A 16,695-nucleotide genomic window follows, 5' to 3' on the forward strand; every position below is an offset into this window, starting at 1 on the left:
AGCTTTCGATTGGAGGATAACTGTATCACGTGCGCACCTTAGTCAACCTAACGCCAAAAGTATTCTTATTTAATTGTTTGCCCTAAATTCGGTGGAAATTAATTATGTTGTTTAAATTAAATCGGTTATGTATTTTGTTTCTGATTTTAAACCATTACAGTAAGTTTGACTTTTCGTATATTCATTTTCTTTTGTTTCTGTGTGTTCAGAATGGGTTAGACGAAAGTTGTCGGTATAGTTGTTTAGAAAATGCATTAAAATTTAGCTTTTGGTTGTGTGCCTAATAATTTTGGCTGTCGATGTAAGAGAGCTACTTCTTAAAGCTTACTGTTTTTGAGGAACATTTATTACCAAATTATTATCAGACTCAATTAGACGTTAATTTTTGTTTGAAAAGTTATGACTAAAACAAAGCCAAAAACATGTTTATTTTTTTAGTTTTTAAATTTAATCCGTTCTGCACACATTTAAAACAGTTTTAGACTTGCAACATAAAAGTAAGCATAAATTAATGAACATTTAATAACATTACTTAAACAATTCAGGGCTTTGTTTATTGCCAATATGGGTGGGGAAGGTAAAACATTGAAATGTTTCAAAATTCTATTTCATTAAGTTTTAGGTGTATTTCCTTGCCGTAATTTAGCATAAATCCTCTGAACATGTAATTATGGAGTTGACATTTTTTGACAGTAATATTTCTTGAGATATTTGTTTTCATTCCGTATGCCGTTTTCGACAATATACGTATGTATTTGTGTCTTGTAGTTTTATAATGATATATTTTAAAAAATATATATAATTTGACTCATATACTTTTTGTAAATAAAACCAATTACCAAAAATGAGACATTGTTATTTGGATAGCTCCAAATGCTTTTTGATCCAAACTCTTGTAATCTGATCATCGTCTTTGGTAATAAGCAAAGCTTGTAAAAACCCACTATACTTCGTTGACACATAGCTACGATCTAACCATGCTCATGACGCTCGTCCCGACCTCAGATCGGGCAAAACGGCGTCAAAATGTTAAATATTGTCCGCGGGTCGCCTGATCTACGATGTACACGAACCAACTACGTTGGTAGACATACTACAAGACTGCTCAACGATGTCGCCGCGCCCTTGTTGACCACAGAACGTCCTCTCCGCGAGCATTGCTCCAATATATATATTGAAGGATTTCAAACAGCATTTCAGTTTGCTAAAAAATGAACAGGCCAGATGTTGTATAGCTTGTTATCCTTCAGCTGAAGCAGAGGCTTGTCGAATATTAGATGGAAAATATTATTCGGAGGAGTAAAACAAAAGCGAGGGAGATGATGCTAGGCCCGACCATGGCTAGCTGCAGAAAGGGGGCTTTCAGACCCTCTCTCGATCTGGCACGATGATACCAAGATTGGTCACGAGTCGGTACCAAGTTTAGAGAGTGGTAGAAGGGCGGCCCTGTGTAAATGGGCTATTTTATGAAAGGACCCGTGCAATTTTCTTGCATAAAAATGAACCTGAACACGATTTGTTCCTTTACTTTATGTAAGAACTGTGTTTTGATCGTTCAAACAGACTTTTGCATTTTAAAACTTTAAAAAAGGCAAACGAACATTTGTGCGGTACAATGTAAGGCGGCCCGAAATTAAGTGAAAGCCAAAAGACTTTATGTCTCTACAAACAAACTAGTGACACCCTTGTCGTATCGTACTGACAAAGCGTATAGATTGATTGAATTTAAACTATGGGGATCTTTTTGTTTTGTGGACGCTGTTAAAGTTCTCCTACCATATAAATAATTTCCAATCGAATCAAATAAATTATGTGGCATCTTTGTTGCCTTTGATATCATAACAGTTAAACGAGTATTCATGATATCACTACTTATCCTATGTTAAATTAAGGTACATCTACTGCAATATTAGATATATTTGCTTATGAGTTATTGATAAATATAAAATTACGTTCTATCAATATGCAGGCATACACTCAGATATAGTAAGAACAATGAAATGTAATATTAGATCAACATGTTTAATGCTAATTTGTAAGGTAGTTAATTATCAATTGTTCTAATGACAATAGCAGTTATTATACTTCATTACTGTACCCTTGCAAAACGAAATATAGCAGATCACTTTAGCGGAGGGCCCTTATGTCTTTCCACCCGTCCTGTGATTACGGAAACTTCATCTACAGTTTCTGTAAAATGAATTCATTATTGGTCGTAATCACAATGAGGAGAAGGTTAACACATATTTTGTTGACCATGATATTGCAATTAAGAGTAACTTATATAGCGTTAGGTATTCTCTTAAAAGTTAAACCTATGCACGTTTCTACAATTCTACACTTTTTCATGGACATATGTGGTAGAATTGGTAGAAGTGACAAGTATTATTATACGTTACCTAACTTCGAGACTAATTTATATTTCAATGCATTAATTCTTAAAATAAGAGGTAAGGAAAATGAGTTAATATGTGAGACGTATTGTTCAGTGTGTGTATACCACGTGATAAATTACGTCATATATGCTACGTAAGAAGGCAACATATTGCTTAAAATGAAGTCTTAAATCAAAGATAACTTTTGTTTCACAACACCATTTTAAATGAAACAAAGGGCAGTCTATGCCGCTTAAAGAGCCCCGCATTTGTTTTATTACCGAAATTTGATAAAGTCGTTAGTTTTATAAAACACTTCGACAAACCTGTTTCCAAAATAATGTTTTGACAGTGCTCCGTCAGACGGCCGTATTGTGAAAAGGTTTGTCGAAGTGTTTAAAGAAACTAAACTCTCATTCAAAATCTGGTAAAAGATCAAAGGCAGGGCTCCGTAAGCTGCGTAGACTGCGCTGTTTCATTTAAAATGGTAAATAAAAAGTGAAGATATTTTTGTTTAAAGTCTTTTTTTTCAAATCAAAACCTTCCGACGTAGCATTTATGACGCAATTTATCACGTGGTATACACACACTGTTGTTAGCACATAAAGTATTGCCTTTTTCCAATCTCAAACCAAATCTGTGACTGTCATTAAATGAGTTTCTCTGCATGACCTAACGGACCGTTTACAGTTTCTCTAGCCAACCGTCGCTTCGCTGCATAACCTTTAGGACATCAGTTGAATCGATTTCCTAATGAAAATTTTACGGCGTTGTATTCGGTTATGATCGAAAGGTGTAAGTGACTTTTATCTGTCCTGGATAAGGATTTTTCTCTTCTCTTCTGTCAACTTCATTTCTCTTTCACCAAATCCAGTTCGGAGACCCCATTTGAGTGTGTCCATCGTAAAGTGGTATTCAACCCTCTACCTTGATTTTAATCGCAAGCTAACAAACTGAACTAAACACTACCTTCCTTAAAGTATAAATATGCTCCCAATACGATATATTTAATGAAAGAGACGATGCAGAGGTTCAACTGATGTGTGCTATTTTGCATATTGTTCGCAAATCACCAACGATAGATCCATTAAATAAACACATTCAATTAATTCGGAAGGGTTCAAATCACGTACTTTCAGACTAAGTTGTTTGTTTTTTTCGTTAACATCAGTAGCAACATATACTTATTGTCTGATAGTCATAAAGCGACATTCGAAAAATCAGCTAATGGGGCTAGTCCTGATTCATGTGAAAATATTATGTATATGAACAATCAAACAGCTAATACAACTGACTGTTGCATGACCAATTTAATATTGCTAACTTGTTTTTCTTGTTGTTTTTTTACTTGTTAAGGTCCGATGTCAAGATGTGACGCCAAACGGCCTCCGTGAGTATATTTGGTTGGCAAAAAACAACAACCTCATTTTTTTAATAAAAATTAAAATTATTAAGTTTGTGTTTTGTGCATATCGCGAATGTCGTTTTGTTGTGAATGCCATAAAAGTTTTGAATGACACGAATGCTGTGAATTTGGTGAATGTTTTGAAGGCTGAAAATGTGTTTATGTCACGAATAATTGACTGGTGCTTCCTATAAAACATAACATCGCGAATGCCTTCTAAACCTTTAATTAACTTTATTTTGCATATCAGGTCCAGTTGTTTATAGTTTATATTGGAGTGGGACAGTCATCGGTCATAATCACTGAAAAAAATCCTAATCAATCCCCCACTTCAAACTTATATATTTACATTAACACTTTATTCCTTAACGATGGTTGTTTTTTTTTCAATTTCACATTATTTCTGTATAAAGTGCAATGGCATTTCCCATCGAAATCGCGTACATTTGTTCGATATTATGTCCTGTCATTGGGCGTCCTTCGGACTCCACACATTTTGAACAGCCCAATTGCATACCACACCTCAATTAAATGCAAAAGTGGAATTTCAATCCTTTAATAAACCCATTATTATAAATGTTGTATTGGCCTGAGTCTTTTTTTAACAAATGAGTTGAGTTGAGTTGAGTTGCCAAAACAGAAAAATGCAAAGCATGGTTATGAAAGGTATTGCAGCTTACATTACATCTTGTTTATTAACCGACCCATCTTGCATTTTTGTATGCTAAATTCTTTATTTCAGCAACGTTATTCGTTATTGCTACCTTCGTGATATTTTCCTTTAGTAGCTTGGTTGGTCTTCAGTTCATTAAACTCCTACATATGATAATTCATACTATGACATACGTTTGCTTTCTAATACATTTTATAACACACTATCCTTTATTCATTAATATCATATATAATAGTATGTTAAATATTTTTATTTAATTAAAAAATACATCTTAGTTTTGTAACATTAACAGTATAAACATTCAATATGAATGCCAAATGTCAGCAAGCATCCAAACGAAAGCGCAATCGCACAAAAACAGGCATATTGCAACGCGAGTTCCGTTAATCTTTTATTCATAGTTCTAAACAAAAACGGTGCCGTGATGTTTTCTACCAAGTCCTATTGTTGTTTTTAAGTTTTAGTATTGTTAGAGTTTGAGCAGATTGCACCTACATAATGTAACAATGGTCAGAGCCAGTATACGGTTTATTGAACGTGCGCCAGTATACTGAATATATGTGTATTATCCATCTCAAACATCCAGGAAAGTTATACAATAAATACATGTCTGTGTGTGCGTCAAACATCGTTTGAGTACCTTTCAACTACAAACACAGTCTCAACACTATCTAAATAATCCTCGTATGTCCATGTTGAGATATGACAAAAATAAATTCAAAACCGAACATTTTAAAACCTTTTATAACGTAGTTTAAAACCACATTCTTCGTACATTCTGTTATTTAAGATGCGGAAAGAACTGCCATATTAATCATCAATTGTTTCCTTCTTGCTACTTACCGTTAGTTTATCTTGCGGAACGTGAAGTAGGATACATGTCTTTACTCAATGGTGCAATTAAACTCATGTGACGCAACTTTGTTGATTGTTAAAGCAGTAATACTCGTCGTTTCTCCAGAATTGCTGTCCAGTTATTTTTTGCCCGTTTCCCCCGATGTCAAAAAAGAAGCTGTTTGTGTGCAGATTTGTGCCATGTTACGAAATTATTGCTTATATTCAATTTTAAAGTATTAGTCGAGTCAACCACGATTGCACGATTTAAAAAAGCAATAAATGCGATGAAAGATAGGAATTTGAAGAATCACGTGTTCTTGTAGTTTATAAGTGATTTCTGTATACCAAATATATCAAGCTTTAATGAAGAAAACATTAAATCACTCTGCCTATTTATTTCGATAGAGACTGAATTGAATGTAACATCGAACAACATAGAAAATAACACTTTCAGGGTTCTAAAATATCGAATGAAGCAAGATGGACAAGTCAGATGATGATTCAATTTCTTTAATTTAGTTCACAAGCAGCCGACGCGGCCGTGGAGGGCATTGGACTGGGAGGATCTTTCGTGGACGTTGGGGGTAACGCCGCTTCCCCTGATGGAATACAGCCATGGGGAATCATTCTGATTTGCGTCGGATCTTTTATGGCTGTTGTGTCCGTAATAATAATAATTACCGTTTGGCGGTACAGAAGTAGCACAGATGATGGTAAATAAGCGAACTTGTAATAACAAGTGTTTTAAGTAACCTTCGAATAAATGAAACATAGTCATATATATATGTTGTACCTGTCGAAAAGATGATTTTGCAAGTTGTCGGAATTAGTTACTGACACTGTTCGTACTTGCACGATGTTTAATTTAAGTGTTTCGCATCTATAGTCTCTACTTGCACAACTGCCAGTTGGTACTTATCAGATTTAAAGACTCAAATGTTTTGGCATCTAGACAATTAAAATAGGTGTCAACTCTGTTAAACATAATTGGTGAATTTGCTATAACTGTGTTAGAACAACTATACAACTAGTGTAAGTGATACAATATCCATTCATGTACAGTAAGTTCGCCAAAACAATCAAACATCTAAAGCATTTTTTCAAGATTCCCTCTTAAGTATGTATTGAAATGTGTTCGTGCGTTGCAGGTAACGCGTCAACGACAGGGAAGAAAGATTTGCATCCGTCTCCCACAAAGGCTATTTCGAACGACATTCCTGTTGGCTCGCCAAACAGTAGTCACAGTGCAGACAATGCATTACCAGCGGTGGAAACTAAGCAACCATCTGAATAACCAACATTAATGTGCACTTAGCATGCCTTAAATGTGGCTGACTTATGAAACTGAATGTTTCTGTTACCCTCATGTATATAAAAGTGTGTGTTTTTAAACCATCCTTTCATTTAAATGTTAGTTAAACTTGAAATCAGGACATCTTAGATGTTATATCAGTGACAGATAAACCGTAAAGCATTTGTTGCTCTTTTTTATTCACCGCCAAATATTTGAAACCTGATTTCATTTTTTTTTTTAAATTATTGATTAGTCTACATGTTTTATGAATATGAATAATATTTCTATGACAAAATACAGAAACAAGCACACTAGTCGAAAGTTTAAACCTAAACTCCGTTTAATTGCACGGGATCAACGCCAAAGACATAGAACATAACAACAAACAATCACAAACCCGAAATACGAAACAACAGCTACAAAATCCACAAACAACTCAGCACATATCAACTATATAAAACATAGGGGTGTTTTTTCAAGGATTATTAGGTACCACCTTGGAACGGTCAGTAAAATGTAAATTTACTGGGGCTTTCAACTAGTTTTTGTGCACAACCTCACTCTTATCCCAACAATCCCAAACAAAGTAAAACGTTATTGGTAAATTTTATAAAAGTATGAATTAACATAAGGTATAATCATGTCCAAGCTAGCATATCTTTATCCTTGTTTAAGTTGGTAGAAAATAATTTTGAATATGCAACTTACCTTGATTGTATACAATTCAAGTACCGTATAAGTATCGTATAAGTTTCACCAAACTTAGATTGTCATCGCATCCCTTAAGAATTGAATCTGGTCGTTACGGAAATAACCGTGTAGCCCATAGTCAAAGATATTGTTTAATTTGTAACTCAGGCGATATTGAGGGCGAGTTTCACTTTGTTTGTGTATGTAATGCTTATATTAATTTGCGCTTGAAATATTTTTAAAAAAATACTATGCAAGACCTAGTATGATAAAGTATATTAATTTGTTACAGTCCAGTAATAAGACAGGTCAACTAAGATTTTATAAATTTATATTTGAAGCATTTATTATACGTAAGAATAGTGTCAATCAAATGATTTAGCATTACATTTATAATTGTATATTGTGTTGTCATTTTTCTATTTGTATATATTGTATATATATATATAGGTTCACTGTACTTTACAAACTTCACCCTCTCGATAATATTTCTTACTTTACATTTCATGATTTAACAAATTAAATTACAGTGTGTAGTAATAAGATAACCATCTTGTTGTGATTTAACCTTATTATGATATATGTTCTTTTTTTCTTCTTTCTTTTTTCACGTCTTATTCTAAAAATATTCACGTTGATCATATGTTTGTTTAACTCATAATATCATGTATATATTTAAGTTACTTTAATAAATATTTTGAATCTTGAATCTTGAATCTTAAGGAAACTTAATGATAAAACAAATAATATTAAACTAATAGGTTATATATTCTGTTAGCATTGTATACGAACATATTAACGGTAGCATGTGTTTTGATATCACTAATTCGTTTGTTTATTTGGTCTAATTGCACAGGCATGATCAGGTCTTTAATGTATTTTTTTAAATTCATTTCTGTTGAATTTTAAAGTCTGTTCTACATGCGTCCTTCTCTTAATCCTTCCTTTATATTGCATATCAAACATCTATAATAACTGTTACTGTATAGACTTTACCTTCAAATGAGTCATCGTTTCTTTTGTAATGTAATGACTATCCAGGAGCATTCAGCGCTTTAATTTTAAAGGTGGCGGTATAATCGAATTTACTGTTAAGAAACAAAGAGATGCACCTTGACAACTTAGTAAATCTCAATTGAATTGATGCATGGTTCAGAGCTTATTAGTTACCATTGCAATGTCGTTGTCGGCTGATTCAATCCATGGCTCGACAGTGTAAAATGAGTGATGTCAAGATTAGAGATTGAGGCACTTGTATGTTACGAGTGAAACATAGATCTTTCAGAACACATTTTGAACATAACGTTACACGAACATCATTTACTATTTATATTTCTTCATTCTTTCGATTTTAATTCTTGAAGATATCTTTAGGCATTGTCGAACTCCACACAATAGGTAACCAGCGGTAAATTCGTTCTCTTTTCATGTCATGGAAAAGAATGTTGAAGATTTTCTTAATTTGAGAAATATTTCATGAACATGCTCAACATAGGTTGCTCAGAATATATTTGTTTTCAACCGGATGTCGATTTACATGGAGATGGTGAACAATACTTTGAACGATATAGATCAGAAATAATCAATTATGTCAATAGAACGAAATTATACACACCAACTCGACAAAGAGTGGTTTCTAAATCGTTCATGACAGAGGCTTACATATATGACTTAGACAATATTTCTACATTCAAAAAGTGTAATATGTTGCATTGAATTCAATGAAGAATTACCAACATAAATATACTATGCCTCTAAGGTCACTGATGGATATTTCAACTTAATCACAATCCTAATTGAGATAAGTGTGTAATAGAATCTTGCACGCAAAACATATGCAAACTGCAATAGTAAAAATGAGACAAAATGGACTGTAATAGCTCTTTAATCTTATTAGTAATGTATAAAAGCATCTGAAAACGGTAGTTATTCAAATAGAAATATATACAAATACAAATAAGTGTAGGGCCGTGAATTACTGAAAGCTGTTTTCGAGTTAATACATTTGTTATCAGACCATGGCCTGACTCATTAAAGTAAATAACGTAATTAACGGCTACGTTGTTAAGATTAAACGGTGATATATTATATGCTTATATATTTAGATAAAACAAGTACAGCTAAAGTAGTTGTCTCAGAACTTATTCGGAACACCGCAGATTATACGCGTATCCGTGAAACTTTTAGAGCAATACAGATATTAGAGTTAACAATGATGATCTTTAAAATCATGAAACTGGCCAATGTTATTTCGGTTCTACACATAACTTCATACGCTACAGGTGAGTGAAGAAACAAGGGCAATAACTATGCCCAGGTGCTCAATTTCACATGCTGCTTAACAATCTTGTAAAATTTTATCACGCTGGCTCATATACCTTTGTAGATATGTGCGACACGAAATTGTGATGAACAGTCAGCCAGGCCGACTGAGCGACGAACAGACAATTACGGAAAAACAATACATTTCTTTTCAGACGAAGGGATACATACGTTAAAGTTATCGAGGGTTCAGCTTAAGGTAGGCGAAACTCCTATTTGTATATTTATTTCATATTTTAAGGATTATTCAGGACAGGTTTTGCTCTTATAGGCTGATGGGTTTTGTGTATATCAAATGACCCTTACTATATTCGTGCTTATGTTGCCACACATAAACTATTGGCTGAATTTTATTGATGCAACTTTGAAATTATTTCGAAATCATTATAAGATTAAGATGATGTGTTGACTTAGATTTATCTAGACGCAATTGTCAGCTGAATATAGTCATTGTTTCTTTAACTTTTAAATGTTTGAAACATTATTTGTCAATTCATTCTCCAAAATATATTGTGACACTCTCATCAAAATCACACACGTTTTTAACGTCATATAAATAAGCGGAGCGCCGTTAATGTAGTACAGAACACTTGTATGACGTCATATAAATAGCAACCTTATAACGTTTCCTTAGGGCAATGTCTCCGGCTCGCAGATGGCATAAACGCCCGATTGATTGCATTCAAAATCATCAAGCCTATACTCATTCTCATACCTCAGGCATAGAATAGTGTCTCCATCATTTGGACGACCGGTGACCCAGAGTCCACCTTCGCCCTGGCTCAAAGGAATTTCTACTCCGTCTGAGGTCCACCAACTCCCATCTCCTGAAGGAGTTACCATAAATGTACACGTGTAATTAAAATGCAAAATAATATCCGTTTACACATGTCTAAATTCCGGATTTCGGAGACGAAATGAAGTTGAAAGAAAAGTATGTAACTGACAAAAAGGACATAGCATTGATTGTGTTATATCCATCAACCCAGTAAGTTTAAACTCATCAGTTAAAATGCAAGAAATATGTTTTTCCAATTTAGACTATTCGAATACTATCAGGCGCAGTCAATACCGGGGCACTGCAATGCAACATGTAGATTATTCGACCCGATTCGGGGCATTGTAATGCAACAAGTAGATTATTCGGCCCAACTCGTGAACTACAATGTAACAGAAGATTAATCGAACAAAATCGGGACACTGCAATGCAAAAAGCAGATTATTCGACTCGATTCGGGGCACTGCAGTGCAAAAAGTAGATTACTCGATCCGATTTGGGCACTGCAATGCAACAAGTAGATTATTCGACCCGACTCGGGCACTGCAATGCAACAAGTAGAGTATTCGACCCGACTCGGGGCACTGCAATGCAACATGTAGATAATTCGATCCGATTTGGGCACTGCAATGCAACATGTAGATTATTCGATCCGACTATGGGCACTGTTATGCAACATGCAGATTATTCGACTCGATTAGGGGCACTGTAATGCAACATGTAGATTATTCGATCCGATTTGGGCACTGCAATGCAAAAAGTATATTATTCGGCCCGACTCGGGGCACTGTTATGCAATAATTAGATTAGTCGACCAATTCGGGGCACTGCAATGTCATAAGTAGATTAAACGAGCCCAAACGGGGCACTGCAATGTCATAAGTAGATTAATCGGCCCGTTTCAGGGCACTGTAATGCAATAATTAGATTAGTCGACCGATTCGGGGCACTGCAATGCCATAAGTAGATTAAAGTATATTAATCGAACCCAATTGGGGAACTGCAATGTAATAAAGATATAAGTCGAACAAAATCAGGGCACCGCAATGCAATAAGATATTAATCGTCCCAATTTGGGGCACTACAATGCACTTAGTAGATTATTCGAACACAATGTGGCCACTGCATCGTAATAAAAGGTTAACCGACCTAATCGGAGCACTACAATGCAATATGTAGATTAATCGAATAAAATCAAGGAACAAGGTAACCTTACACAGTGTCATAACTTGTCTTGTCGGGCAAATAAAAAAGGGTAAAACATCATTATCCATAAAAGCAAGGAATATGTATAACCATATTTATAACTCGTCTGAATATACGGTTCAGAATTATTTCATACAATCAAACAGTTTATCAGTCTGCATAACAGAACGAGATGGAACACAACGTAACGCAATTGTACGTACAGGAACGGTTATCTGAAATAACCCAAAACACAATAATCAAGACACATACATCACAATTCAATTCAATTCAATATATGTTTTCCTCCTAGAAGATATGCATTTTATATAATAAAAGAATAGTTTATAATAAACATTCAATGGAGCATTTCAAATGTGTACAACATGTATCCAACCAATTAGTGTGGTTAGTCTACCATATGTACTCTTCATTGAGAGATAATAATGATAAAATGCCGAGCCACATATGTGTCACATTAAACTTAAATATAATGAACACATTTGGAGATGTATTGTAATGATATCACTTAAAGTGTTGTGTTTGTGTCATCTTTGTAATGTATGTATCGGAGCGCCCATGAGCCTTTATGCAAACAGAGTTTGGCTCGAGTTTAATAACCCTGATGTAAAAGCACTGCATCAATACAAACTGTCGCTCAGTAGTTAATACCTCAATAAGGCTGTAGATTCGCCTTCGCTTATAGCATGCACAATTAAATAACAATCAAAATAATGCAACTAACATAACAAATAGACGTCCACAAAGTACTTTCCTGACATTCAAAAAATACTTAAAAGTTACAATAAATGTTCTGAAGATGTCTAACCATCAACAATTGCCTTAACTAACCTTTAATTATTGTTGAGATAAACTTCATTCATAAAAAGCAAACATGGTACCATAAAATAAACACTGGTACGTTTTCCGATTTATTAAACAGAAATAAAACATTCACTCATATCTTTTCACTCGCACCACACTTACTGACTGAATGTACTTTTGTTAGTTATACATTGGTCCATGTTTGCCTATGTTTTCAGGAAGGCACTTCAGACGCTTAGCTTGATGTCAATATTGATCTACCAATGCATTGCTGTATCTTAATGTATCAGGGGTGCGTTTCAGAGACGATCGTTAAGGCGATCGTTAGCTGATTCTGGTAGTACGACCAAAATTACCGATCGGCACCGTTTCAGAGACGCAACGTGCACCTGCTTTATCGTCAATTCTGATCGTAAACCTACGACCGACTAGAGGCACTCGTAAACTTAACGATCAAGATGGCGGATGAAGATTTTCTCCATATCAAAGTATATTTTAACTTTTTATCAACATTTAAGAGTTTAATATTGCGTGTAGCACGTTCACTGGTGTGGAATTGTCAAACAATGTTTAAAAATAGCTCAAAACAGTACGAAAATGTTCTATTTCCGCCGATCTGTCAAAAAAAGGATTTTAACTGTAGAAGATGTAAGCTTTTTGTTATATTTAGTTAATGCGCTGACATTGTGTACATCTTAGGCATTGAATATGATGTAGAATTTGATTTGCTTTCATTGCTGTGTAACATGTCCTGTAAAACATTTCTTGATATTCATATTTTTCGGATGGTTTTTAATTCAGATAAATAAATGCCTGTACAATAAACAGATTCAATGTAATGTTACCGGCCCCTATGGCATATTATAGTCAGTGAATTATTAAACAATGTTACCATTTATTGAATCATGTCATGATATAAACATTTCATTCTTTTCCTTATAGTTAAACATCTTAATCTGGTGCTATTAAAGTCTGTAAATATACCTGTACTGTAAACACCACTGTCACAACCAATTAGTTGGTTTATTTGATAGTTTAATACCATGCACAATATCTGGTCACAATGTAATCATTTTAATTCATCTTCACTTGTAAAAGCTGATTGTTTTTACTAAGTTATCATATGTTCTTTGTAGAACTTTGCAGTATCACTATATGTATACATGTGAGCATTCAAATGACAAAAGATACATCTTTTCTTTTTTCAGACATACCATTTGATACCGTGTGTACAACAAAAACCTAAGATGAAAGATTGACAACAAAGTGTCATGGTCTTGATGGAATATGCTCACAGTGCTCCTCAGACCTCTTAGACATATATTTAATAATGGTATGGAAAAGGGAAATAAAATCTAATGCTTGTTTTATAAAAGATAATATACTGTAGGTATAGTTAACATATGAACACATTGTCATAAGGACTATTAAAGTAATTTAACTGCAAAACCATTTTATGTATCTGCAGTTAACGCACAGGCTATGTGCAGATGATAATTGATATTCTATATTCTCACTTTTTAAAGTTTAAAATTCAATAGGACACAAACCAATTTTATGAATAATACAATGAATTTTATATTAATACCTTGTTGAGCATCTTATATATAAATTTTGAGCAGTTTATACTGGTATAACATATGTGATATTTAGCTAGGTATAAACATTGAACTAGAAATAAATTGGTAACAGAATGGTGTGTTTCATGTTTTCTTACATACCCTACTTATTTTCATTTTTTTTTAAATTAGAAATAGTTTTTATAAAATATACAAACATGTAAACTATTAAAAGGTGTAACATAAATGTATTGTTGTATTATGTTGTGCTGTATTAAACAATATATTATAACTTTTTGTCTTTTTCAGGCCACTGAGTCATCCAAGGTTTCAGACATCTAGAATATGCTCATGGTCAGTCTTCAAGATACTCACCCAAGCATTCCAATGTGAATAAGGATACTGTGACAAAACAGTACTTACCAACATCCACTGGAGATACCAGACCAAGCAGACTTTAAGCTACATATATATGGACACAGACAATACAATTCATTGCGTATTCCAACACAGCATAAAATTTCAAACTGTTTCATAGGCAGTGAGGCATTTGTGCTAACCTCATAAGTTGAAATGATTTTTTTTTAAGTTTGACTTTGAATTGAAAAAGCCATTAACATTTGATTTTCCAAAACATATATTTATACAGTGTCATCTGTCCATTTGTACATATTTTCCTCCAAGCATTTAAACAATTTTGAATTATAATGGAAAAATTTAAATGAAACATTTATTGAATCCTATGATAATATATGAAACACACACAACCATGGTTGTTCATGTAATATTACCATTGATTTAATTTTGATGAAACGTTCATACTACTTTTTTATAGAAATTTAGTGAATGTTTTGATATTTCTGAATACAAATAACTTGTTGTTGTTGTTATTTTACTTTGACTGGCACATCTTTTAACACACATTGGTGTATATAGTGTATACTCCAGTGTAGGTTATAAAATAATAGAAACAGTAGATAATATTTGCACGAAACTCTGAACATATAACCACTTTGACAATCTGCACCATTTATTAAGCTGCTGTTTTGTTAAATAATGCGTTTTGATGAGACTAGCTTGTAAAATAGCTATATTTCTTTTAGTCATTATGTGTATCAAGTATTTGAATCATGTCAGCAACTGTTTATTTTATCAAGTATTATGAATGGATCTAATATACTGTTTATTTAACAGTTATCACAACGATTGACACAATAAAGATTGATTTATGAATTGTCTTCATACAACATATCCAACCAGTCAAAATTATATTTTTGAACCATTTCCCAAATGCAATACCTCTAACTCAAAGTGTTGATGCATAAAAGTATGAACTTTACCTTATATGAACTAATGCCAGTTGTTGGGAATACGAATCAGTCATCATCATCATCATCATTATCATCACCAACACCACCACCATCATCAATCATCAACAACATTTACGCATCATCATTGTCATCATCGTTACATCATAGATAGTATCATTGTCGTCGTACCATCACCATCATTATAATCATTATATTCATCATCGTCGTTGTCTCTGCATTATCATTGTCGTCGTCATCCCACCATCATTATCATCACCTTAGTCATCGTAGTCCTTGTATTATTATCATCATTATTATTATATCATCATCGTCGTTGTCTTCGCATAATCGTTACTATCATCATCAGCACCATGCTGCACGTTTGCATTTACTTCTCAGGGCAGTCATAATACCCGTACTTTAAATAATAACTTTAAAATTAGCTGCCTGCATGAAACCAGTCGTATTTTGTTGTCCAATTTTATCAGAGTTACACAAAATTTTCTACGGAGAGTCGGGTTTCCCGGCAGAAACAGAATCATATTCATCATTGTGTAATGGTAGTCACTTGCAAGCACCCATTTTGATGTCATTATATTACTCATATTCTTAGAACAAATGCCTTTTGAATACAAGCAGCACAACGCATAAGACTTACATTTAATTGTGAGGCGGCTTCCGATGGTTTCAACACCCACCCCAGTGGCGGGTCCAGGGATACATAACTGGGGTGTACACAACCGTAGAAAAACGCTATGTATGTATCAGCATTTACCCGAAAAGGTATCAATTTATGATTTAAATAAACTTCATTTTCTCGCTAACGACGGGGGGGGGGGGCACGGGCCATTGTGCCCCCACGATATATAGCCGCCACTGCCTCCAACACAATGTTCTACTATAGATATAAGTGTAGCATTAGAAGCAAATAGTCAATCAGTTTGTATCGTAACATTAATTGATTCCATTATTGGATGTATTATTATTATTATTATTATTATTATTATTATTATTATTATTATTATTATTATTAATAATAAAAGACAGGTGCGCTCACCAGTTTAATATGACATGACGTCATTTTACTTCAGACTGTGTCACTCGCTTTAACGCTGAACTTTATCGTTATATTTTACGTACGACTGGAGAGTTTACGAGACGTTTCTGAAACGCCTATATGATTATCGTTAAATTGGTCGTTATTATGATCGTAAATTTACGATAATGGCAGATCGTAAAATCTATCTGAAACGCACCCCCGATGTACAAAAATCATGTGGCTTTATTTAGTAAATAAAGTAAATGTTAAATTTGGATGCCTAGTGATTCATGTAGTTTTGCCTTACTATTTCTAAATATAACCAAATACACATTATACCGCCTTCGTTTCCTAGCGACAAACAGGACTCGATCACCACACGGTACTTCTCGCATGAAGCCGA

At 33.9% G+C, this 16,695-nt stretch overlaps 1 protein-coding gene and 1 long non-coding RNA gene across 3 annotated transcripts; both read left to right on the plus strand.

The window, feature by feature from the left end:
• Nucleotides 1–36: 36 nt before the first annotated feature.
• On the plus strand, nucleotides 37–7,891 carry LOC128220544 (uncharacterized). Its single transcript, XM_052928984.1, has 4 exons — nucleotides 37–159; nucleotides 3,732–3,765; nucleotides 5,810–6,003; nucleotides 6,439–7,891. The coding sequence occupies exons 1-4, from the start codon at nucleotides 105–107 to the stop codon at nucleotides 6,582–6,584; spliced, it is 429 nt and encodes a 142-aa protein (XP_052784944.1). The 5' UTR covers nucleotides 37–104; the 3' UTR covers nucleotides 6,585–7,891.
• Nucleotides 7,892–12,819: 4,928 nt separating this feature from the next.
• On the plus strand, nucleotides 12,820–14,839 carry LOC128218769 (uncharacterized). Of its 2 annotated transcripts, none has more exons than XR_008258451.1 (3): nucleotides 12,820–12,872; nucleotides 13,593–13,717; nucleotides 14,253–14,839. It is a non-coding gene; the product is annotated as an uncharacterized LOC128218769 (long non-coding RNA). The 2 variants fall into 2 exon arrangements; XR_008258450.1 differs by lacking the exon at nucleotides 12,820–12,872 and adding an exon at nucleotides 12,953–13,032.
• Nucleotides 14,840–16,695: the final 1,856 nt, after the last annotated feature.

Source organism: Mya arenaria, chromosome 15 (genome assembly GCF_026914265.1).
Source record: "Mya arenaria isolate MELC-2E11 chromosome 15, ASM2691426v1".
NCBI classification, from domain to species: domain Eukaryota; kingdom Metazoa; phylum Mollusca; class Bivalvia; order Myida; family Myidae; genus Mya; species Mya arenaria.